This window comes from Heptranchias perlo, chromosome 16 (genome assembly GCF_035084215.1).
Source record: "Heptranchias perlo isolate sHepPer1 chromosome 16, sHepPer1.hap1, whole genome shotgun sequence".
In the NCBI taxonomy this organism is placed as follows: Eukaryota; Metazoa; Chordata; class Chondrichthyes; order Hexanchiformes; family Hexanchidae; genus Heptranchias; species Heptranchias perlo.
The window spans coordinates 20,532,008-20,556,057 of record NC_090340.1 but is presented as its reverse complement, the minus strand read 5'-3'; the positions used below and the strand labels follow the sequence as shown (position 1 = coordinate 20,556,057).

The 24,050-nt window shown below is 44.6% G+C and overlaps 1 protein-coding gene across 1 annotated transcript in view; it reads right to left on the bottom strand.

The window, feature by feature from the left end:
- Positions 1–23,491, bottom strand: part of snrkb (SNF related kinase b) — a 108,826-nt gene extending 85,335 nt beyond the window's left edge. Inside the window, exons 1-2 of the mRNA XM_067997758.1 lie at positions 23,248–23,491; positions 22,096–22,792 (exon numbers count right to left, since the gene is read on the bottom strand). Coding sequence (XP_067853859.1) covers positions 22,096–22,684 — 589 coding nt within the window. The 5' untranslated portion in view covers positions 22,685–22,792; positions 23,248–23,491. The remainder of the gene's footprint in view (positions 1–22,095; positions 22,793–23,247) is intronic.
- Positions 23,492–24,050: the final 559 nt, after the last annotated feature.

The following is a 24,050-nucleotide window of genomic DNA, read 5'->3' as shown; positions in this document are numbered from 1 at the left end:
CAGTTTGGGTTCTGCCAGGACCACTTGGCTCCAGACCTCATTACAGCCTTGGTCCAAACATGGACAAAAGAGCTGAATTCCAGAGGTGAGGTGAGTGACTGCCCTTGACATCAAGGCAGCATTTGACCGAGTGTGGCACCAAGGAGCCCTAGTAAAATTGAAGTCAATGGGAATCAGGGGGAAAACTCTCCAGTGGCTGGAGTCATACCGAGCACAAAGGAAGATGGTAGTGGTTGTTGGAGGCCAATCATCTCAGCCCCAGGACATTGCTGCAGGAGTTCCCCAGGGCAGTGTCCTAGGCCCAACCATCTTCAGCTGCTTCATCAATGACCTTCCCTCCATCATAAAGGTCAGAAATGGGGATGTTCGCTGATGATTGCACAGTGTTCCGTTCCATTCGCAACCCCTCAGACAATGAAGCAGTCCGAGCCCGCATGCAGCAAGACCTGGACAACATCCAGGCTTGGGCTGATAAGTGGCAAGTAACATTCGCGCCAGATAGGTGCCAGGCAATGACCATCTCCAAAAAGGGAGTGTCTAACCACCTCCCCATGACATTCAATGGCATTACCATCGCCGAATTCCCCACCAACAACATCCTGGTGGTCACCATTGACCAGAAACTTAACTGGACCAGCCACATAAATACAGTGGCTACAAGAGCATGTCAGAGGCTGGGTATTCTGTGGCGAGTGACTCACCTCCTGACTCCCCAAAGCCTTTCCACCATCTACAAGGCACAAGTCAGGAGTGTGATGGAATACTCTCCACTTGCCTGGATGAGTGCAGCTCCAACAACACTCAAGAAGCTCGACACCATCCAGGACAAAGCAGCCCGCTTGATTGGCACCCCATCCACCACCCTAAACATTCACTCCCTTCACCACTTGCGCACAGTGGCTGCAGTGTGTACCATCCACAGGATGCACTGCAGCAACTCGCCAAGGCTTCTTTGACAGCACCTCCCAAACCTCTACCACCTAAAAGGACAAGGGCAGCAGGTTCATGGGAACATCACCACCTGCACGTTCCCCTCCAAGTCACACACCATCCCAATTTGGAAATATATTATCGTTGCTTCATCGTCGCTGGGTCAAAATCCTGGAACTCCCTTCCTAACAGCACTGTGGGAGAACCTTCACCACACGGACTGCAGCAGTTCAAGAAGGCGGCTCACCACCACCTTCTCAAGGCCAATTAGCGATGGGCAATAAATGCTGGCCTCGCCAGCGACGCCCACATCCCATGAACGAATAAAAAAACTGTACCCGAGCACTGACCTTATAGGACAGGCCAGGTTAAACAAAGCTTCATCTTAGAAGCTAAAATTCACAACCCTGCCCCAGAACCTGCGAGCAATGCCATGGTGATCAGCTAATGACCTTTGTGTAAAGCTGGTCTGATAAACTTACCTTATTGTGGGCATTTCAATCAGAAAACTCTAACACAACTGGAATCAAGAGTAAAGGTCACAATTTTGTAAAATGGAAGAGGTGGGAGCCGCTAATAGCGACATGAAAACAGTGGCCGAGATGTCCCAGGACTTATAGAATATTACAACAGAGGAGGCGGCCATTTGGCCCATCATACTCTTTGAAAGAGCTATCCAATCTGTCCCACTCCCCTGCTCTTTCCATATAGCCTTGCAAATTTTTAATTTTCAAATATCTATCCAATTCTCTTTTGAAAGTTACTGTTGAATCTGCTTCCACCACCCTTTCAGGCAGTGCATTCCAGATCATAACAACTCGCTGCATAAAAAACATTTCTCCGCATAGATTCTGTGAAAGAAACAGGACCAAGAACAGCGAGACCCGGGCTGGGCCAGTAAAGGTTTACTGAGAAACACTGACAAGAAAACAAGAGTGAAAAATAACCATTGTACAAGTACAGACAAGGTGCCAATGTGCATCGAGGCTAGCCCAACTTGTTTGATTGTGTCCTAGTGGCTAACCTGCTTTTCTGTTAGTTGCTAGGACATGCCAGTAATGGAAATACAAACATGCATTATTTAAATAAGACACGATTAGTGATTCGGAAAGAGATCGTCTTTTTAATACAAGAGGCGTTAACAACAACCTTTATATAGACATGGCTAGTCTTGCATAAGAAATTATGTGCATGCATCACTGCCTCCGCTTTTCAGAAGCCATTCTTCACAAAGGAGAAGGCTGTTTGAGTGCTTTGTGTACAAACACTAATAAAATCTCCCGGACGTCCAGCTGTAATTACTGAGATGTAAGTTGCTGTAATAACCCAGCCGTAATATTAAGTTATTGACCAATACAGAGGCCCGTGAGGCCAATACTATAAAGCACTTGAGGGCCAAACACAATAGAGATGGTCATATGTCAATGGCACAAGGGCCTTAGAAACCCAAAAAGACCATAAATGTAACCACTGTATTACCAGAAGACACACATGTACATTTGTGCTTAATTTGAACGATTTTGCCATTTCCATTTCATTTAACAGAAACGAGCCATCTGTTGTCAATTGGTCATCACAAAGGCCTGTCATCTGGCTCGCCTCTTTATTTTGACTAAAAGATGCAAAATAGTTTATGCTAATAAGGCAGGGAACAAACGTTTTTTTTAAGTGGAGACATTTTATAGGGTTACGTGTCAGCGGTGGCTCCCATGGCAGCACTCTCACCTCTGAGTCTGAAGGTTGTGGGTTCATGACCTACTCATGACTCGAGCACTGTATCCAGGCTACAACAATTGCAAAAAAAACATGCATTTATATAGCACCTTTAACGTAGTAAAATGGCCCAAGGCGCTTCACAGGAGCGTTATCAAACATATTTGACACCGAGCCACATAGGGAGATATTAGGACAGGAGAGGTAGGTTTTAAGGAGCATCTCAAAGGAAGAGAGAGAGAAGGAGAGGCGGAGAGGTTTAGGGAGGGAAATCCAGAGCTTAGGGCCTAGACAGCTGAAGGCACAGCCGCCAATGGTGGAGCAATTAAAATCGGGGATGCGCGAGAGGCAAGAATTGGAGGAGCACCGAGATCTCAGAGGGTTGTAGGGCTGGAGGAGGTTACAGAGAAAGGGAGAGGCGAAGCCATGGAGGGATTTGAAAACAAGGATGAGAATTTTAAAATTGAGGCCTTGCCGAACCAGGTGCCAATGTAGGTCAGCAAGCACAGGGGCGATGGGTGAACGGGAGTTGTTGCGAGTTAGGATATGGGCAGCAGAGTTTTGGATGAGCTCAAGTTCATGGAGGGTGGAAGATGGGAGGTCGGCCAGGAGAGCATTGGAATAGTCCAGTCTGGAGGTAACAAAGGCATGGATGAAGGTTTCAGCAGCAGATGAGCTGAGGCAGGGGCAGAGATGGGAGAAGTAGGCGGTCTTGATGATGGAGCAGATATGTGGTTGGAAGCTCATCTCAGGGTCAAATAGGACGCTAAGGTTGTAAACTGTCTGGTTCAGCCTCAGACTGTGGCCAGGGAGAGGGTTGGAGTCGGTGGCTAGGGAACAGAGTTTGTGGCAGTGACCAAAGACGATGGCTTCGGTCTTTCCAATAATTAGTTGGAGGAAATTTCTGCTCATCCAGTACTGGATGTCGGACAAACAATGTGATAAATCAGAGATAGTGGAGGGGTCGAGAATGGTGGTGTAGAGCTGGGTGTCGTCAGCATACATGTGGAACCTGACATTGTGTTTTTGGAGGATGTCGTCAAGGGGCAGCACGTAGATGAGAAATAGGAGGGGCCTGTGGATAGATCCTTTGGAGACTCCAGAGGGAATGGTGCAGGAGCTGGAAGAGAAGCCATTGCAGGTGATTCTCTGGCTATGACTGGATAGATAAGAATGGAACCAGGTGAGTGCAGTTGGATGACAGAGGAGAGGCGTTGGAGGAGGATGGTGTGGTCAACCATGTCAAAGGCTGCAGACAGGTCGAGAAGGATGAGGAGGGATAGTTTTCCATGGTTACAATCACATTTGTGATTTTGATAAGGGCCGTTTCAGTACTGTGGCAGGGGCGGAAATCTGATTGGAAGAATTCAAACATGGAGTTGCGGGAAAGATGGGCACGGATTTGGGAGGTGACAACACATTCAAGGGCTTTGGAGAGGACAAGGAGGTTGGAGATGGGACGGTAGTTTGCAAGGACAGAGGGGTCAAGGGTGGGTTTTTTGAGGAGATGGGTGATGACGGCAGATTTGTTGGGGAGGGGGACAGTACCTGAGGAGAGGGAACAGTTCACAATATCAGCTAACGTGGGGGCCGGGAAGGGACGTTGGGTGGTCAGCAGTTTGGTGGGAACAGGGTCGAGGGAGCAGGAGGTGGGTCTCATGGTCAAGATGAGCTCGGAGAGGGCATGAGGGGAGATAGGTGAGAAACTAGAGAACGATGCGAGTTCAGGGTTATGGCAGGGGGTAACCTTAGGGGGAGTTTGGCTTGATGGGCTAGGGGAAGGGAGGGAAGTGGCAAAGGCAGCTGAACGGATGGTCTCAATCTTAGTGACAAAGAAGTCCATGCGCTCCTCACAATTGTTGGAGGCAGGGGAGAGGGGTTTAAGAAGCTGGTTTGTAGTGTTGAAGAGAAGCCAGGGGTTATCTTTGCATTCCAGGATGAACCTGGAATAGTGAGCAGTTTAGGCAGAGGAGAGCAGGACCCGATGGTGCTTTATGTGGCCAGACAGATCTGGTGGTGAATGGCTAAACCAGTTGTCCGCCATAAACGTTCAAGTCTGCGCCCCTTGGAGTTGAGGGATCTTGCTGTGCACAAACAGGCTGCCACGTTTCCTACATTACGTCAGTGACTACACTTCAAAGGTACTTCATTTGCTGTAAAGAGTTTTGAGGCGTCTTGAAATCATGAAAGATGCTATATAAATGCAAGTTCTTTTCTCTCTTTCTTTCTTTAGCACTGTAGCATCAATGTGTTCTGCCATGGTTTGTCCATGGAATTATCCAATTCCCTTTTGAAAGTTACTACTGAATCTGCTTCCACCACCCTTTCAGGCAGTGCATTCCAGATCATAGCAACTCGCTGTGTAAAAAAAAAAGTTTCCTCATGTCACCTCTGGCTCTTTTGCCGATCACCTTAAATCTGTGTCCTCTGGTTACCGACCCTTCTGCCACTGAAAACAGTTTCTCCTTATTTACTCTGTCAAAACCATTCATGATTTTGAACACCTCTATCAAATCTCCCCCTAACTGTCTGTTCTAAGGAGAACCTCCCCAGCTTCTCCAGTCTCTCCACATAACTGAAGTCCCTCATCCCTGGCACCATTCTAGTAAATCTCTTCTGTACCCCTTCTAAAGGCCTTGACATCCTTCCTAAAGTGTGGTGCCCAGAATTGAACACAACCAGCTGAGATCTAACCAGTATTTCATAAAGGTTTAGCATAACTTCCTTGCGTCTGTACTCTATGCCTCCATTAATAAAGCCCATGATCCCATATGCTTTTTTAACAGCCTTCTCAACTTGTCCTGCCACCTTCAAAGATTTGTGTACGTGCACCCCCAGGTCTCTCTGTTCCTGCACCCCCTTAAAATTGTACTATTTAGTTTATATTGCCTCTCCTCATTCTTCCTACCGAAATGCATCACTTTGCACTTCTCTGCGTTAAATTTCATTTGCCATGCATCTGCCCATTTCACCAGTCTGTCTGTGCCCTCCTCTGTTACTATCCCCCACATTTTTTACTACATTCCCGAGTTTCGTGTCACCTGCAAACTTTGCAATTATACCCTCTATACCCAAGTTCAGATCATTAATATATATCAAAAAGAGCAATGGTCCTAATACTGACCCCTTGGGAACAACACTGTATACTTCCCTCCAGTCTGATAAACAGCCATTCACCACTACTCTCTGCTTTCCGTCCCCTAGGAATAGCTTCTAAGTGTCTCAAAGTATGTCACATACAATGAAATACACTGAATTGCAATGACTGTTGCTATGGAAGCAAACATGGCAATCATTTTGCACACAAGATCCCACAAACAGCAAGGACATGACTGACAAGTTAATTTTGTTTTTGGTTAGATACGGCATCCTGGACTTTATTAGTAGAGGCATAGTTGAGGGAGAAATATTGGCCAAGACACCAGCAGAGAATGAACCATTATAGAGAAGCAATAGGAGAGGCCTGCGGTCAGGTTTTCCCCTCCCACCAGGCAATAAGTGGATGCTTGACACACAGAGTCCTGAGGAAGGGGAGGAACTAAAAGGGATATAACAAAATGATTATTTCAGAAAGATGAATATCTGTCTACTGAACACCTTTTCTGCATTCACCTTGTAACGTGGCAACCAAAGGTGGCCTGGGGCTGCAACCTCAGGAGGAGCACCAAACTACCAGAAGAGCTGGTTTTCCAGATGCAGCACAACCAGTGCAACCATCTAAACAGCTGGCACCTGTCGCCGATTTCGGGCCACCATCCGAGGGCATTGTTTGTATTGCCAGTGGGGCAAGGTCTGGAGATGGAAATTAAATTGACGGTCATGGCTTTCAAACGACGGCACAGTTGTTTTTTTGCCTTGCTGCGGTATCGACTTCACGACACAAGAGAAAAAGCACTGGTTCTACCTGAAACAGGTCGGTATAATGTAAACCTGATGTTACTTTGTCGTCTGAAATCCGCACACATTCAAACAACAAGCTAAGGCAATCTGTACAGGGGGTTTTGGATAAACATTTACCCAACTCAACCTTAAGCGTCTAGAACCTTAAGCATCTAAACCTCTCATTGAAACATATAAGATTCTGAGGGGGCTTGACAGGGTAGATGCTGAGAGGTTATTTCCCCTGGCTAGAGAGTCTAGAACTAGGGGGCATAGTCTCAGGATAAGGGGTCGGCCATTTAAGACTGAGATGAGGACGAATTTCTTCACTCAGAGGGTTGTGAAGCTTTGGAATTCTCTACCCCAGAGGGCTGTGGATGCTGAGTCGTTGAGTATATTCAAGGCTGAGATTGATAGATTTTTGGACTCTAGGGGAATCAAGGGATATCGGGATTGGGCAGGAAAGTGGACTTGAGGTCAAAGATCAACCATTATCTTATTGAATGGTGGATCAGGCTCGAGGGGCCATATGGCCTACTCCTGCTCCTATTTCTTATGTTCTTAGAATACCATCCCCATTTAAAGGAACACTGCATAACATGGGCCTCATGTAGCCTCAAGTATTTCTTTGAAAATAATGGATCTTTAGCTAATTTAAATAGAAAAACTCTACTCCCTATAAAAGTGATTAGCCCTCCAAGACCTGAGCACAAAATCTAGGCTGACACTCCACCGCAGTACTGAGGTAATGCTGCACTGTTGGAGGCGCCGTCTTTCAGGTGAGACATTAAACTGAGGCCCTGTCTGCCCTCTCAGGTGGATGTAAAAAATCCCACGGCATTATTTTGAAGAAGAGCAGAGGAGTTAACCCAGTGTCCTGGCCAATATTTATCCCTCAACAACATCACTAAAACAGATGATCTGGTCATTATCTCATTGCTGTTTGTGGGACCTTGCTGTGCTCAAATTGGCGCATTTGCTACCTTACAGCCATGACCACACTTCTAAAAGTACTTCATTGGCTGTAAAGCGCTTTGAGCCATCCTGAGGTTGTGAATGGCACTATAAAAATGCAAGTTTTTCTTTCTTTTAATGGCGACCCTTGCCTCCTCAATATTTCCAAGGTTGGGGCTTGGAAGCACAAAATTTTGGCACTTAGCCCTGGCTCGACATTCTCTGCATTCAGCGAGAATTCTAGGTGCTGGGAGCTGCAATAGGGTTAGCATCTTTTGCAACATCCAAATCCAGACAGCACCAGGAGAGTTGGGCATAATCACAGTTCTGATGTTCATTTTGCTCTGATAAAAATATTAATAATGCAGTCAAAAAACGGACTTCTGTTTTAAGAAAGAATCTTTCGGTGCCAGGTTTACATTTTAGGAATTCTTGGCCAGCTCACTCAACAGCTGGACTGTCTGCTCTATCTATAAAGAAAAATCGGGCAGGTGATCACCCTAAGCCACATCCAATCCTGATGGAAACTAAGCTTATTTTTAACAATTGATTTGACAAATTACTTATGCATTGATTGGGATTTGGCTGCAATACAACAACATTTTATAACCGATTCCATCTAAAGGCGGAGGCCTGGTTGCAAGGAGATGACAACGCACCTTTCACACTGCCGTGCTCACTCTCCCAACGGTGGCTGATTCTCATGCCTGCTGGGCGGATTGCCGACAGGTTCACACATGCAAACATGGAGCCGACACACACTTTATCGGTCAAGTGCGAATGCTGCTGAATCATTTTTGCTCTGACTGCAGCAACTCAGATTAACACAGAAACTCCCACACATTTCAACAAAAGGAGTATAATGGAGATAGCTTGGGTTGCCAAGCAGTTGGATTAGCATTAGGCTGGTACAGTAAGATGATCCCAGTCTCCTGTTCATTCAGGCCTCACCCAAAGGTCACTTTTGCCCGAGGTTCATGCTTGCAAAAGCATCAAACTCCATCCCGATCACTCACAGATTCCATACACAGGCTTAAATCCACTAGTATTTAGAAGCTGCACCCTATAATGTTCATCAGTATTACAGGGCTGTGTAACACACACAGTCATTAGCAGTATTATCAAAACAGGCTTTCTGTTGCCAAAGATATAAATAATACACAGAGATGGAACAAATTCAACACAGATGAGCTCACAGATAATGCACTATAAAACCACTAATTTTAGAGTCAATTTAAATGCATACTAGATTAAAACAATATCCTTATCCTGTGGGTAAAAGGATATAATTTGTATTATCTAATGGTTGCTTGCAAGAAACATTTTTAAAAAAATGAAAAGTCAACTTCAAGATAGTTTGGGTAGGCTGGTTACTTGGAAGATAAACCAAGCTTGATGGTGTTCTGCAATATGGGCCTTGGCCCATCATCTGCAGTTCTCAATTATTAAACAGACGCTGCATTACAAGACAGTAATACAGTCAAGGGGTTTGCAGTCATCCAAGCCCCAAAGCCTGCGACAGCCCTGGAAGCACTCATGATCATTTGTATATATGTGTGTGTATATCCCGTTTGCCACTATTACACAGCTCTATTTTAGATTCACCAGTGTCAGCCTTAACTCAGTGGTAGCACTCTCGCCTCGGAGTCAAAAGGATGTGGTATCAAGTCCCACTCCAGAGGCTTGAGCAGATAATCTAGGCTGACACTTCAGAGCAGTACTGAGGGAGTGCAACACTGTTGGAGGTGCCGTCTTTCAGATAAGATGTTAAACCCATGCCCCATCTGCCCTCTCAGTAGAAGATCCCATGGCACTATTCGAAGAGTAGGAGAGTTGTCCCCGGTGTCCTGGCCAACATTTATCCCTCAACCAATATCACTAAACACAGATTATCCGGTCATTTACTTCATTGCTGTTTGTGGGAGTTTGCTGTGTGCAAATCGGCTACCGCGTTTCCTATATTATTACACTGACTACACTTCATAAAGTACTTCATTGGCTGTAAAGTGCTTTGGGACATCCTGAGGTAATGAAGTTATTTCTTTCTTATCACAGTCTTCCATTACAGCCCAAGCTTTTCGTGCAGCTCTGTGTCACACAGCATGAAGGGGACATTTTACAACATTTTGTCACCGCCATAAATGGTCCTGCTGACAGCAAGAGATCAGCTAACTGAGAAATAACACACTGTTTCACAGAGAGCTATCACTCCTGTATACACTAAGTTACACTTTGTTGATTCACATGAGGAAAAACAGAGTTCAACACCGATCGATTCTTGTGACCTTGATTTGACAAAGAAGCATTTACCGAACTATCAGCAGGACGCCAAGGCTGACCCGTGTGAAAGAATTGTGGCCGATAAGGTTACAAAGACCCCTCTGTCACAATTAGGGGAACGTGGCCAAACTCTTTGTCTGGTTAAACTACCACAGAGCAGCATGTCAGGGCCAGCTGTTGTAAGGATGGGAGGTACAATAAGGGCCTATGTCACTAGCAGATTGTTCATTATACAAGGAGAAGCTGGCAGTGACATATATTATAAATAGACGGAACTGTATTGGACACTACAGCTTTGTTATAGAGAATATACAAGTGATTTTGGGAAGAGTCACAGGAGTCATATTTGTGAGCCCACGCACAATCACTATAGGCTCCTTGCATTAAAATGTATGGTTCCATTTACCTCCATTCGAGATTAGTGAGATGGGATGACATAGGAACAAGTCTCTTGCTGAATTAAAATAGAATCATAGACTCCCCCGACATCTCATTTGGTTGAAGTATTGGAGAGTGCCCATAGCAACCTAGCCACCAGGAGGAGTAAGAAGGTTCAATCTGATCGCAGCACGGCAACCATGGGAGCAATATGATTGGCCTTAGAACCCCTGGTCTGGGGGGGGGGGTGTGGGGAACAAGAAAGTAAGGGTTTCTACTGCTGATCAATAACCAACAATTCCCACCTAATTACGTGCTCAGGTTGCTGGAGTGGGACTTGAACCCACGACCTTCAAGAGACTCAGAGGACAGAGTGCTACCACTGAGCCAAGTATGACACTAAGCTCATGTATGAAGGAGAGCAACTGGGGTGAGGTACTGGAGGACAACACTGCCCCTGGAAATATATCCCACCATGAAACACGGCCTTCAGGACAGGAGGGAAGAGAATGGGGAGTGGGGGGCAGTGAGCTCTCACTTGATCTTACTTTCCTCCCAGCGGACAATGCCATGTCAGCGCCCAGAACTCCCACATCATCACCAAGTTCTAAAATCATAAATAGAGGTCAGTATGACCATACGGTGTTACACAATGATCCTATTGTGATTGGGCTCACTAATAATATTTTGTGAGCCTTTCGAAGACAATTCCCTTCAGCCTATGCTCTGACTCAACTCACCAAGAGAAAAAAAATGACTATTTATTCTGTTCGTGTCATGACGGTGCAAAGTTTGTTCTTATGGGAAAACTCTGAAAAAAAATTATTTTTAATATAAACTCAAAACACCAACTGGCATGTGTGAAACATATTAGCAGAGCTGGTGCACAGAAAGGAGGGCACGGATTGCCAAGGCTCAATCCACAGCAGCAACTAAAGACAGCTGCATGCTATCTCATATCCAACTGAACTCATATGAAACACAACAAGCTTAAGACAGCTTGCCAGACATCCCAGCCTTCAGCTGTCCAGGCGACAGCCATTGGAGACTAATTTGAGGGATTTTCAGGCTGCGGGTGACAAGATACAGCACTAAGTAGTACGGTCATTTGACCACCTGCCATGTTGTTCGTAACCTGTTTAGCAGCAAGTGCCTATAATCAGATACACCTCCCAATGGTGCCTTGGAGTTGTGTGTATGTGCACAGAGGCAAAAGGAGGTCAGAGTTCCAGCTTGGTTTAAGGTTGTGGGACAACTGACGCCAGTAGAGTGACTGATCTGAGTTACACCAACAGTTGGGATGTCTGGCTGGATCGAAGCAACTAATGCAAGTTTGTCAAACAGACACACATTTTACAGAGGACTGCATAACAAAATGGCCACTTTTGAACAGCTGCCCAGGTGAATTTCATTCTCCAAACCTCAAACGCCCTACATCATCCGAAACAAGTGGCAGTGGGGAACAAGAAAGTAAAAATCAGGAGTATTAGGACCAGACAGTTCCCACAAGGGGTTTTTATCACTAATTGAAGAAAACTCCAAGTAAAGAAACCCGCCACTTACCTCGGTCAACCTCAGATGACTGAGCAGAAGCTTCGCACTATGGTACAAATAGATTGTGTCAATATTCTGCTTCTTTCTTTTCACAAGAAAGAAAAAAAATCTCTTTTACGAAGGGATGGTTACATGACTTTATCGCTTCTCAGCTTCCAACAGTTCTCATTTCAGCAGGATAAAGTGGGACTGGGAGAGTGTCGCAGTGTGGTTCAATGACCCTAGCAGTAGAACATGGGACCCCAAACCCAGAGAGTGAGACTAATCGCAGCTCCTAATTATAGCCCCTGTCCTGAGTGAAAAACTCAGCCAATAGCAGAGGATCCCGGGTGGGATGAGGAGGAAATCGAAGGAACACTGATGCCAGTAGAATGACTAAGCATGTCCCACAATCCAACTCCCTCACAGCTGAATCAGATGTGAACCCTGTGAGATTTAATCCAAGTCAGTTCTCCTGGACTCCAACTGAACATGGTCCCAAAGAGCAGCGATATGAGAAGGCAAAATGATGGTCTTATGTACTCTCAGCTGATACTCGGTTAAAGTTGTGCCATTGAGAGTACTCATTAACTCTCTGCCTCCATCTCGCTTTCTTCGTTAAAACCACAAATATAGCTACAGGGTAAGGAGTCAATGCAAACAAGCAAACAGGTGGAGTCCATTGACTGACATTAACCACCATTTACTAACCACAGAAAATGTCAATTTTAATGAATCCCTGTCTATGATGTTCAAGTCAAGGGCTGGACCTGTGCATAAATATTACCCAAACATACAGGACTCATGACTGAAGGATGATGGAAAGTTAATGAGAGGTCGAGAAATCAAATACAGCGGTTGGAGAAACTATAGAAGGTTTTTCAGGCCACCAGAGTTTGGATAAATATGGTCTAATGTATAAAACTGACCCACAATGAAACCTTGTGCTCAATAAATTTCACATCAGTTCCCTTCTCTTCAATCTTATTTTGGAATGCTAAACAAAAGCCTGTGTGACTACAGTCATTCTGCTGCTGGACGGCTTCCAAATGTTGGGGGGGGGGGGGCAGGGATTATTGTAGATAAGCCTCAGCCTCTTTACAGATGCTGCTTTGCCCTTTGCCTATTTTGAGAGTATCCACAGCCTCAGCAGGGCACACCAAAACCTGCAGCAGGTAACAAAAATAAACAAGCCCATCAGGGATGGATATGAAGCAGACTTGTCGTGTTGCTCAAAGCAGCCATGTTTGCACACTGTGCACAAAACACTGGGCCTCGTCAAGTCCTGCTGGGCACACATTCTGACCTATCCATGCCCAGAAGTTCGGTGCGATGATGTATCTCTGCACCCGCCCTTCACAAATCAAGAACCAGTGAATAAAGAGGATGCTAGCATAGGAAGAACAGCCCGTCTGCTACAGATCACCCCTCACTGCTGCGACTTGCCTGGACTTATTTAGAACTCATGAGCAAGAGAGATATGGCCCAGACATTACAAGGTTATTGCTCAACACAGACAGTACTTAATAAATACATATATATATATGTTTTTAATTATTTGCTTGCAAAGACACATTTGCCAAGCCCTTGCAGACAACAATCAATGTTATGAAATGTCCAGCACATCATCCGCCTAACACACTGGAAACTCCTTGCCCACGTTTAGTTGCACTCCCACTCTATTGATACTAAACACAAACTCCTCCCTGCTGTGAGGTGATAGTTAGGATCCAGTGTTTTGAGTTGAACATTTACAGATTTCACAGGGCTGCTAAAGGTGGACAGTTGTGTGTGGTGCACAAGACGTGAAATGCCAAAGAAACAGACAGCATCAAATGATATTTTAATATTTACCCTGTTGATTTCCCTCCTTTTCTTGCTTCCTCCATTTGCCACTAACTATATCTATAACTTGATGCTAAACCTCTGCTTCGGTTAATAGCATGGCTGATAGCATGTTATCATAGCCCAGAGGGTCTTGGCTTCCAATTCCCCTCCATCTTCTTACAGAACCATCCGTTCTCCACTCTACACCTAATATTGGTTCATTGCCCTTTGGCCTGGTCTGGTAATTCTACCAATAAAGTGTTGGGACCACTGAATAGCTCCAATACCAGGCTCAAATTTGAACCTAGTTTCCTTGACATTCCTTCATTCAAATGCGAATTAGATTTCTTTCAGAAAACACCATTTTGGGATATGGTACATGCATAATTTGCGACATGATGTGTGGTAAGTGTAGCAGGCTTGGGAGGAAAACCGTGACTTTGGACCTATGGTTCCCAAAGCTCTCTAGCACTGGGGTTTTCCTGGCGTCATGTCTGGGTTGGTTGTAAACTAATTGATAGAGATTGATTGCTATAATTAGTCCACAAATCCATTATCGTTGTATGATATGACTTTCAGGATGGCAGAAGGCGAACTAGATGGACCTTGGTCTTTTTTCGTCTAGCAATTCCTATGTTGACTGAGCAACTTTCTCACCCCAGTTACTCAAAGGAGCTCGGTTTAAGAGAATCTTGCTGGTGGTGGCGGTGAAGGACTACTAGTCTCCCCTTGGAGATTAATCAACTGGGAAGAACGAGCAGCTATGTGGAAGCCTGCTGCCTAAACTGTCCAACCGTCCTCTATAAAAGAAGTTGGCCCTAGGAGGCCTAGAAAGAGAGGAATCAAAATATTTATTAGCTATGATATACTTTTTTTCAAAGTTTGGCAGCTTCCTGTTTAGACATTTCTGAATAGAAACAACTGCTCTAGGGCTTTGACAGTGCATGCTGAAACCTTGATAGCAATCTTGTTGTTCCTTAAATCTGAAAAATGTTACAAATTTAAAACATCTAAGGAACACAATGTGGACTGGGAGTGTTTGAAAGAGCAATAAGCCAGAAAAGAAACCAGTCACACCAGACCAAAGGGTTTATCTTTGGATCCCTCAGAAGATCGAGATCTGTAATGTCACAAATCATTAGCGACTCCGTTGGAGCAGGTGATCATTCCTGACAAGTATAATGATGAATTATTGCACATAATTTGATCAGGCAACAATGAATATTAACCTACCCACCATTCATTTGACAATCGTGGTTTCATTGGTGCATCTTAACCTAAACACAAACCATTCTCCCCACCCTTGTGCACCAACATCAGGGGATCATTTTACATTCTATGGGGCACTGTAGCTTTAAATGTACTAAAAAACATTTCCTCAGATACAAAAACTGTGGAAATGTATCATGTACCAAAGGGGAAATCGTTAAAAATAAAGCGTGGTTAAACATAGATAAGAGAATAAGCCAGATGGATAGTGTCTTAGTTCCGCTGCTAGTTAAAAATGACATCTGTGAGTATTTTTAGCATTTTCTGCATAAGCATTGCAGCAGGGTCAACCAAACCCAACCAGCACCCAAGCGAAGAAATAACAGCCTCCGCACATCTGCAAGTCAATAGAGCGGAATGCCCACAACTGCCAAAACCCCAAGCCACAGTCTATGTTGCTCGGCAAAACATAGAGATGCCTCAACTGCCATATTGAGCTGTAGATAAATATTTAACAGGTTCTTTCTACCCTATCCCACCATTACCATCAAAGTAATGTGACACCATTCAGCTCTTGAAGGCTGTACACTGAACAACCATCAGTATCCATCAGCACAAAAGAGCAATAAGGGTCATTCAACACAGTGGAACATTGATTCCAAAATGTGATTTACAGATCATATGCCATAATATCTTCCTAGAATGATGGACCCTATTGTTCGATCCTGTGCAATGCACCATCTTCTTTCACATTTTACAAACACCCAGTTTCATATTTTTGACTTTTTTGGAATTACTTTTGTGCTCAATAAGATAAGGATACCATAGCACACTTTCAACTTTGAGCATCAAATATCAGATCACAATTTCCTGGGTCCGGAATAACACAGCTGGTTGAAGAAAACTGCTGCCTTACCTCTGACCCACAATATGGCTCACAATAACGTTGCAGCACTGGTGAGACATTTTCCGTTTCCCACACCAGCCACTCTCATGAACTGGGAATCACATTCCCAACTTAGTGTCAATTTGTTTCAAACTGTGGACTCATACCAACTAGAAAAGAGTGATATGAAAATTTAGTGCAATGAGATATGGTGAAATTGTGATGAAAGATGGGGGAGAAAACACCTGGTAATACAGAGCATCAGCCATTGTAGTCAGCCTGATTGCAATTTTCACAACACTAATCTGAAGGGAAAAGACATTGAGATAGTTAAATACTCCAGAAAAAGCCTCACCCTTTAAACTCCTCAAAACAGTAAAAGTAAAAAGATAGCAACAGACTCACAATCCATTCCTAGTCTGAATTAGGAATTGGAACTGAATGTCCTTTCCCTGCTCCCCCACGTTCTTCCCTCCTCTCATGCTGATTCTCCCTGGAGTACAGTCGCCAGCAGCCTTGCACTGCCTCAATAGATGAGCCTGAACACTAACTGTTTGACTGTCAGAGTCGTTGGCACTTTCCAATCGGAGTCACTGGATAGTGATCCAGGGCAGGCTTATTTCCCCCTTCCCTAGCCCAGGAATATTGGGGTTCAATTATACCACCCCTTTGCCACCATGATTTAAACCAGCCTGACTAAATTCAGCGCAGATCAGGTACTTTGGTCCTTCCTGTAAGGCTCAGTACCATAAAGTGACAGAAGGAGTCGTCAACAGTGCTATAAAGTGACACTTACTCAGCAATAACTTGCTCGCTGATGCTCCTTCTCACCGCCTTCTCAAAACATATACTGCTGCAGTTAAACCACAAAGCTTAAGTTGAGGTTCCTCCAATATGGCAGCACTGCCCTTAAAACCAACGCAGCACATTAAATATTTACAAACTAAGCAGGTGAAAGGGGTGTACATTTTCTGCTGCGGGGTTTACATAGAATTTACAGCACAGAAACAGGCCATTTGGCCCAACTGGTCTATGCTGGTGTTTTTTCTCCACACGTGCCCCCTTCAACCCTACTTCATCTATCCCTATCAGCATACCCTTCTATTCCTTTCTCCCTCGTGTACTTATCTAGCTTCCCCTTGATGGTATCTATGCGATTTGCCTCAATGACTTCATGTGGTAGTAAGCTACATGTTCTAAACACTCTCTGGGTGAAGAAGTTTACAACACTGGCAGCCAATCCACCCAAGGGTGAGACACACAGGAATGTGGTTACTGCTGTTCAACGATCACATTTAACTAACTGGATCACACAACCACTTATGCAATTATTAAATCACATAGCATGAGTGGTATGAGTGACATGCAGCCCCATTATGGCTTTTGTATGTGCGTTAGCCACATAGACCACAATCATCATTTATTTCCTGGTTTCATTCTTTTTTGGAAATGCCACTCACTCTGAAGCCCAGCTGGGCACCACTTTATACTGAGAGCAGCTCTACCTGCCTCATTGACTATGACAGTAAAGCTGTCTGTTTAAACTGTTGTCTTGGCATAAGAAAGTTAACTGTAGGGGAAGAATTCAGGATAGCACTGGATCTTTTTACGTTTTTGTCCCTATCCGTTAAGTCACACTGCACTAGGTGTCATCTGTGGGAGGTTGTGTAACCACAGCTTGGGAATATCTCTCACTCAGACTTTCCCCCTTAATAGTTGGGGAAGGAGGAAGGGAGAAGCAGAGGAGCACCTGGCCTCTCCACAGTGGGCTGGCTGAGATCAGGAGCACAGCACATGAGAGAAATCAGAGCTGAACTTTTGTGCTGGTGCTTCTCAGCGTGCTGTGCGCTTGAAGGTCTCTTTTCAAACACACATCAATGATGGTCTCAACAATGGTTTATCAAAGCTGAGAATCAACGCTGACCTTCATGTTTCCAACTCATCTATATCGGTAACAAAATAAAACAGAAAAACTACAGTACCACACACACAAATTACATAGAGACATATCAAACCAAAACAAAAATATGAAAGATGGAAAATGTCAACACTTTGAAGATGACAATCCATGTGAAGAGGGGATGGTAACAGTTTTCAAATAGAAGGGACACAGGTACATTTTATTCTCAGGGCAGCACTACGAAACACAATGGCCCTGACTGTGCACCTGCAACCCCTGTAATAGTTCCAGATCATTTCCAAGCTAGATGTCTAGGAAAAAGGAAATGCTATTGGGAAAAAAAAGCTCAAAATTGATTTTTAGCTGTTTTTGTCGTATGGAATTCAAAACTGCATTTGATCATTGATAAATTGTCTTAGCGGAGGTGAACTGAGATGGATAGCATTCCAGTGCCAGCATAGATGATTGGAGGTCATATTGAAGTAGTTTGAGAAAGTAATTGCACTGTATCATATCTATGCACCAAGGAGAAAGTGGACAGTCAGGCCTCGCCACAATCTGGCTCCAGTCCAGCTTCCTCAATAACTGTCCCATGTTTGAGAAAGAAGTTATGCTGTGAAATGGCTCTACTGAATTCTAGCAGAGCTGGTTCCTTGCATAAGCCTGTAAAACAATGCTGCTCTGTATTCAATCATCTTAAAAAAACAACAACTTCTTGCATTTATATAGTACCTTTAAAACGTCCTAAGGCGCTTTACAGGAATGGAAACAGACAAAAAAATTGACACCGAACCAAAGGAGAATACATTAGGACAGGTGACCAAACTTTTGGCCAAAGAGGTAGGTTTTAAGGAGCATCTTAAAGGAGGAGAGAGAGATGAAGAGGCAGAGGTTTATGGAGGGAATTCCAGAGCCTGGACAACTGAAGGCACGACCGCCAATGGTGGGACAAAAGGACTGGTGGATGCATAAAAGGCCTGATTTGGAGGAACGCAGAGTTCTCTGAGGGTTTTATGGCTAGAGGAGGTTACAGAGATAGGGAGAGGCAAGGCCATGGAGGGATCTGAACACAAGGTTGAGAATTTTAAATTTAAGATGTTGGTGGACTGGGAGCCAATGTAGATCAGCAAGCACGGGGATAATGGGTGAATGGGACATGATGAGAGTCAGGATACGGGCAGCAGAATTTTGGATCAGCTCAAGTTTATGCTTGTATATGCATAGACTTGAATTCAAAACTAAAAAGGAGAGGAAAACATATACCAAATGTATATGCTGTGCAGTTACAGCAGGAAACATGGTGAAATTCAACAAGCTACAAAGTCTCCAGTTGTTCGATAAGGGAACATTTGCTTGCTGTTGTCTCAATGAGATAGTGGGACACTGTTGGCAGACTATTCTATTATGGGCCTGTGTTACACCCAAGCTCAACACTGTCCTCGTCCAGCATCCACACATGTCCACTTTTCAGCAGGACTTTAGAAGAAAACAATGAGGATGACTGAACCCCTCACTAGCCTGGAGCATGGGGGCCAGTTGTAGAGAAAGAAAATCTCGCATTTACATAGCACCTTTCACAATCTCAGGACATCACAAAACGCCTTACAGCCAATGAAGCACTTTTTGAAGTGTAGTCACTGTTGTAATGTAGAGCCTCGACTATCACCCTGTCTGAGAAGAGCTAACTCAGTACCAAACAGACATTCGATTTGAGGTCTCCTTGGTCTGTGTGGGTCCAACAAAAGTTAATAATAATTAAGACTGTCTTTCCTCGCCAATTTTCTCTCCCTCCCCCAAAGGAGTTGACTCCTTAATGGAGTATGGTTCCACGAGCACTCTCCGGACCTCATCAAAGTGGCTATTATTCACGTGTGAGGCTCAGCAGTGAGCCCTGGCAAGCTATTTGGCCACAGCGGGGGCATCACAGCTGAGCTCAATCATGCCCCAACACTTGACGTCCATGTACGTACGCCTCCAGTAGGGGTCACCGGGCAGCAGTCAAGAATGGTAACCTTCACCCAGTTTTCTCTCCTTAACTTAGTGGCCCAAAGAACAAGTGTAGCCCCTACGCCTCCACTATGGCTGAACCAGCTGCATTCAGGTTGATGGTAACAGTCACTGATATTTCAATATAATCTCTTCTGATTGCATGCAGAAGTGAATGAACTTTAATGACAAGTCACAGTTATTCATTTAAAAGGTAATGACCCATCGTGTAAAAACCAATAGACAATTAAGAACTGTATAATTTCTGTATGTAAACAGCAATTTCCAATAAGTGTATATTTTTTACAATGTTATTAATGCTGGTGAATGCAGAATTCAAGCCAACTGGTGCACAATAATATCAAAATGGAATGACACTCGTCCTGATAACTCTTGCGGTGCTTATCCCGAATCTGTAGGTGGGAACAAAATCTTCCTGCCTGGCATCCTGCTTCCATTTAATGACCCTCAGTTAAGAAGGTCACACACATTGTTTATCAGAAATATAACCTTGTGTATTAGCATGTACACCCATGTCTTAAGATTTCTGAATTGTTTACAATAATCTGGCACTGACCTTACAGAATTTTCTGATTGAAAATTGAAAACTTTCTGAGGAATGACTCAGCTGGCCGTAGGCACTTAAACAGATGGAGCCTGGCCCATAGAATCATGGGGCCATAGGGGCCATGGTCCCTTCTCAAGCAGGACATCAAGAGTACAGACCGACAGATGTGAAATTCATCAACTTTGTTCTTTTTTTTGTTTTTTGAGGCTAAATTTTCAGCTCAAATTATGGGATGTTCAAGCCGTGAGAGGGAACACTTTCCTATTTCTGGTTCTGAGAATCAGCATTCAGTATTCCCAGGAACAGGTATAGGATGGTCAGGTGCAGAGTAAAGCTTCCTCCTCTATTTTGCCCCAATGTGCCTTAGTCACAATCTCAGAGAGGTACCTCCAAAGTACCCCGAATGCATCAATGTGATACTTTGAATTTTCCACGCTATGAATCCTATGGCCTTTCTGCATGAATAAAGTAATAAAGAGGTAGTTTTGCTCCGATGACTCCTGCACTTCTTGAAAGCACAAAACGCTGATAGTGCTGTTCAGTGATAAAGAAAATTGTAACCTCCAGCTGCAGAGAGACACTTCATATCATTTGTTTTTGACCTAGTACTTTATACAAGAAGTTTCACTCTTGCCATTTATCATTAATTCTGCTATTGATATTAAATAAATATATAATTAAATAGCACCTTCAGAATCCAAGTGGCAAAAATCCATGTCAGAAGATTATCCCCTCGAGTACAGCACAGTAGTCTACCCTTATCCATTACCGTGAATAAATTAGAATGCGTAAGGAAATAGTATCCTATCATTTATCTTACTTCACCAGTCTATGTGTTACTGTGGCTGGTCCAGTCCATTTACAGTATTTTAATGGGAATCCTAATGATCAATTGCCCACTAAATGGGGAAAAAACAGGGGAGTGAGGATAATTGGATAGCTCTTTCAAAGAGCCGGCACAGGAACGATGGGCCAAATGGCCTCCTTCCATGCTGCATGATTCTATGAGAAATCTCAATATAGGTCTATCAATAGCCTCCAGCAGAAATCTTGAAGGCCATCATTAACTGTGCTTACATGTTAGGGGTAAGGGAAGGTGGAAGGGTGAAGAGGAAGGTCTAAACATCCAGGATTCTCTCCATTTGTTCCTGGTGTGCTATTATTGCACAAACACGGTTGGGTTACACATTTTGTCTGGTTCGTTCTTCAATGAGCTCATTGACGACAGGGTGCAAAGGTATGTCAAATTATTCACCTGTCCTATTTAAGGGGGGCGGGGGGCGGGGGACGGCACTGGCTTCGTGAAAAGTGTTTTGTATTTTTTTTGAGGGGGGGGGGGAAACAGAATATTGTTGTGATACTTTCACGTCAAAATCATGTAAAAGTGACACAACTTACAATGAAGCAACGAAGCTTTGCTAAGCACCATTTCAATAAGCTGGTGTCCCTTTAAATGTGATGACTGGAGCTTGTAAGTTCGGTTGAGAGGGGTGATATCAAATGTAGGTCAGGAGACACTAAACTCCTTTATGTTCACCCCAATGTCAATCAGCCCACACAGACTGAATTCCAAGCAGTTGGGAATCTTCTTTCAATCTCCAAATACACTAACAAAGGATACAATCTCTTAATTGGTTAAACCTGATTCATATAAGGCGTCCTATTCATATTTCTAGTGTGTGTCATTTCCCCGCCACAAACGGAATGTTGCTAATGGATAACCCACTGGGCCAATCTGGGTTCTCGATTCAGTTCTTTCTGCTTCATCTTTTGTGTAGTTAGATTAAAGCAGGTGGTTGCTTAAACTGTTACTATAGGTAATTGATTGAGAGGCACACAGTTTGTATATTGCTATCCACCAGCTATTAAGTTTGTACACTAGTGTCTAACCAAGCGTGTTGTGTTTCAGGCAAACGCTGCTGTGTCTGAACAATTTTCTAAATTGATTTTAAAATATTTCCATAAAAAATGCGATTTTCTAGGATATGCAGAAGATGAGTTTGAAATGGGCTCATCAACAAAACCCCAACCATGCCAGGTGTGTTTACTCACCCACTGCAGGTGCATCATATTCATCTCCCAGTAAGATCTCAGGCGCCGAATAAGCCAGCGAGCCGCAGCTGGTGGTCAGCATCATCCCGGGTTGGAATCGGTTACTAAACCCAAAGTCAGTCAGCTTGACTACTCCTTGCTCTTTGAAGAACACCACGTTCTCCGGCTTCAGGTCCCGGTGCACCACATGCAACTTGTGACAGTAGGAGATGGCGTGCACGATCTGGGCGAAGTAGATCTTGGCTTGGTCCTCCGAGAGGCCCTTCTCGTGGTTCATGATATAGTCGAACATGTCCCCTCCGTCTCCAAGTTCCAGAATCAGGTAGAGTTTGGTCTGGGTGTCGATCACCTCATACAGCCTCACCACATTCGGGTGCTGGACCAACTTCATGCACCTCACCTCCTGCAACAGATGCCCAGTGGCGGACTTGTCCAGCTTGGTCTTGTCGATGACTTTGACGGCAACTTTCTCCCCGGTGAAGACGTGTCGGGCCAATTTTACCACCGCGTAGTGCCCCTTTCCTAAAGTCTTATCCAGATCGTAAAGCCCGGCGATCTTGCCGTCGTAGCAGTGTCTTAGCCCTGCCATTTTTTTTATTCTGCTCGCACACCACAAGCGCACGCAGCAGAAATGTCTCTGATCATTCGTGGAGGTGTGTTCAGTGGGCAGAGGACGAGAGGCTCACCTTCCAGGGATCTGAAGGGAACGCAGCAAATGTAAAGACAGCTTGGGTTTTTGCAGCTCGGGGGTTGCCCCTCGACACGTATAACAAATCCCACCCCCCAGTGATGGTTTAAAGGCTGAAGTAGCTGTCCCTTATCTTGCGATGATGTACTTGTCATTTCCAGGTCAATGTCACGGATTTAAATCCAAGCAGCTCGTTACTTTATGCCTGCTCCGTCATTAAACTCAGTGACGACGCTTCCCCCATTATATAAAAAATAAATAACTTTTAAAGCATTTAATACTGATTGCATTCCAGAAATTCAAACCGGAGAGTAAATACTATCTAATAATTCGATGGGGAGCAAGAAAGGCAACAAACAGGCCCGCCCCTGGAAGATACTGCAACTTTAAACGAGAAGCTGCCGATGTTAAAATAGCAGCAGAATGGGACTATCAGTGCATATTAAAGTGAAAACCCAACTTACCTGCACTGCAGTGCTCTGTACTTGCGGCTCTCCAGTCTCTTTCCCCCCCCCCTAGCAGCTTCTTGTGTATCTCTACTGTTACATTCAGTCAGGGCAGCTCCAGGTAGTTGCAACGCAGGGAGCTTCAGCCCGTGCTCCTTCCAGCCATGACTGTGATTTGCTTAAACTGCTCAACTACAGCAATCCCATGGATTGAGAGCTCTCTCTGCAGAGCTCTCCCACACTCTCTCTCTCTCTCTCGCTCTTGCTGCTTTGCGGAAATCCGAGCCCCACATCTGCGTCTCCCTATTGACGTCAATGATACTGACCACTAGCGTCGGAGCAGGTTACAAGCAGCTCCAAGGCGCACACTCTGCACAAACACACAGCCCACCGAGACCAAAAGTGCTGCTCGTCAGAGGAAGGCGGCAGCGCTCGCTCGCTCGGCCCCCCGCCGGTACATGATGTAAGCTGACATTTACACAGAGCCAGGTAACATGCGGCACCTCTGGATTACAGGATATATCGATTGCCGGGGAGCCGACAGACTGGAATGCAAACCATCTATTATAACAATGTATAGATGTATCGGTACACCGGCTCATCTCAAACTCTGGTGCTCGTATCCTATCCCGCACCAAGCAGGAGAAATATTTGCAGGGCTGTGGGGAAAGGGCAGGAGGATGGGACTAATTGAATAGCTCTTTCGAAGAGCAGGCACAAGCACGATGGGCCGAATGGCCTCCTTCTGTGCTGTATCATTCTAAGATTCTAAGTGCCACTCCCCCACCACCCCTGTGTTGTCTGACCTACATTGGTTCACG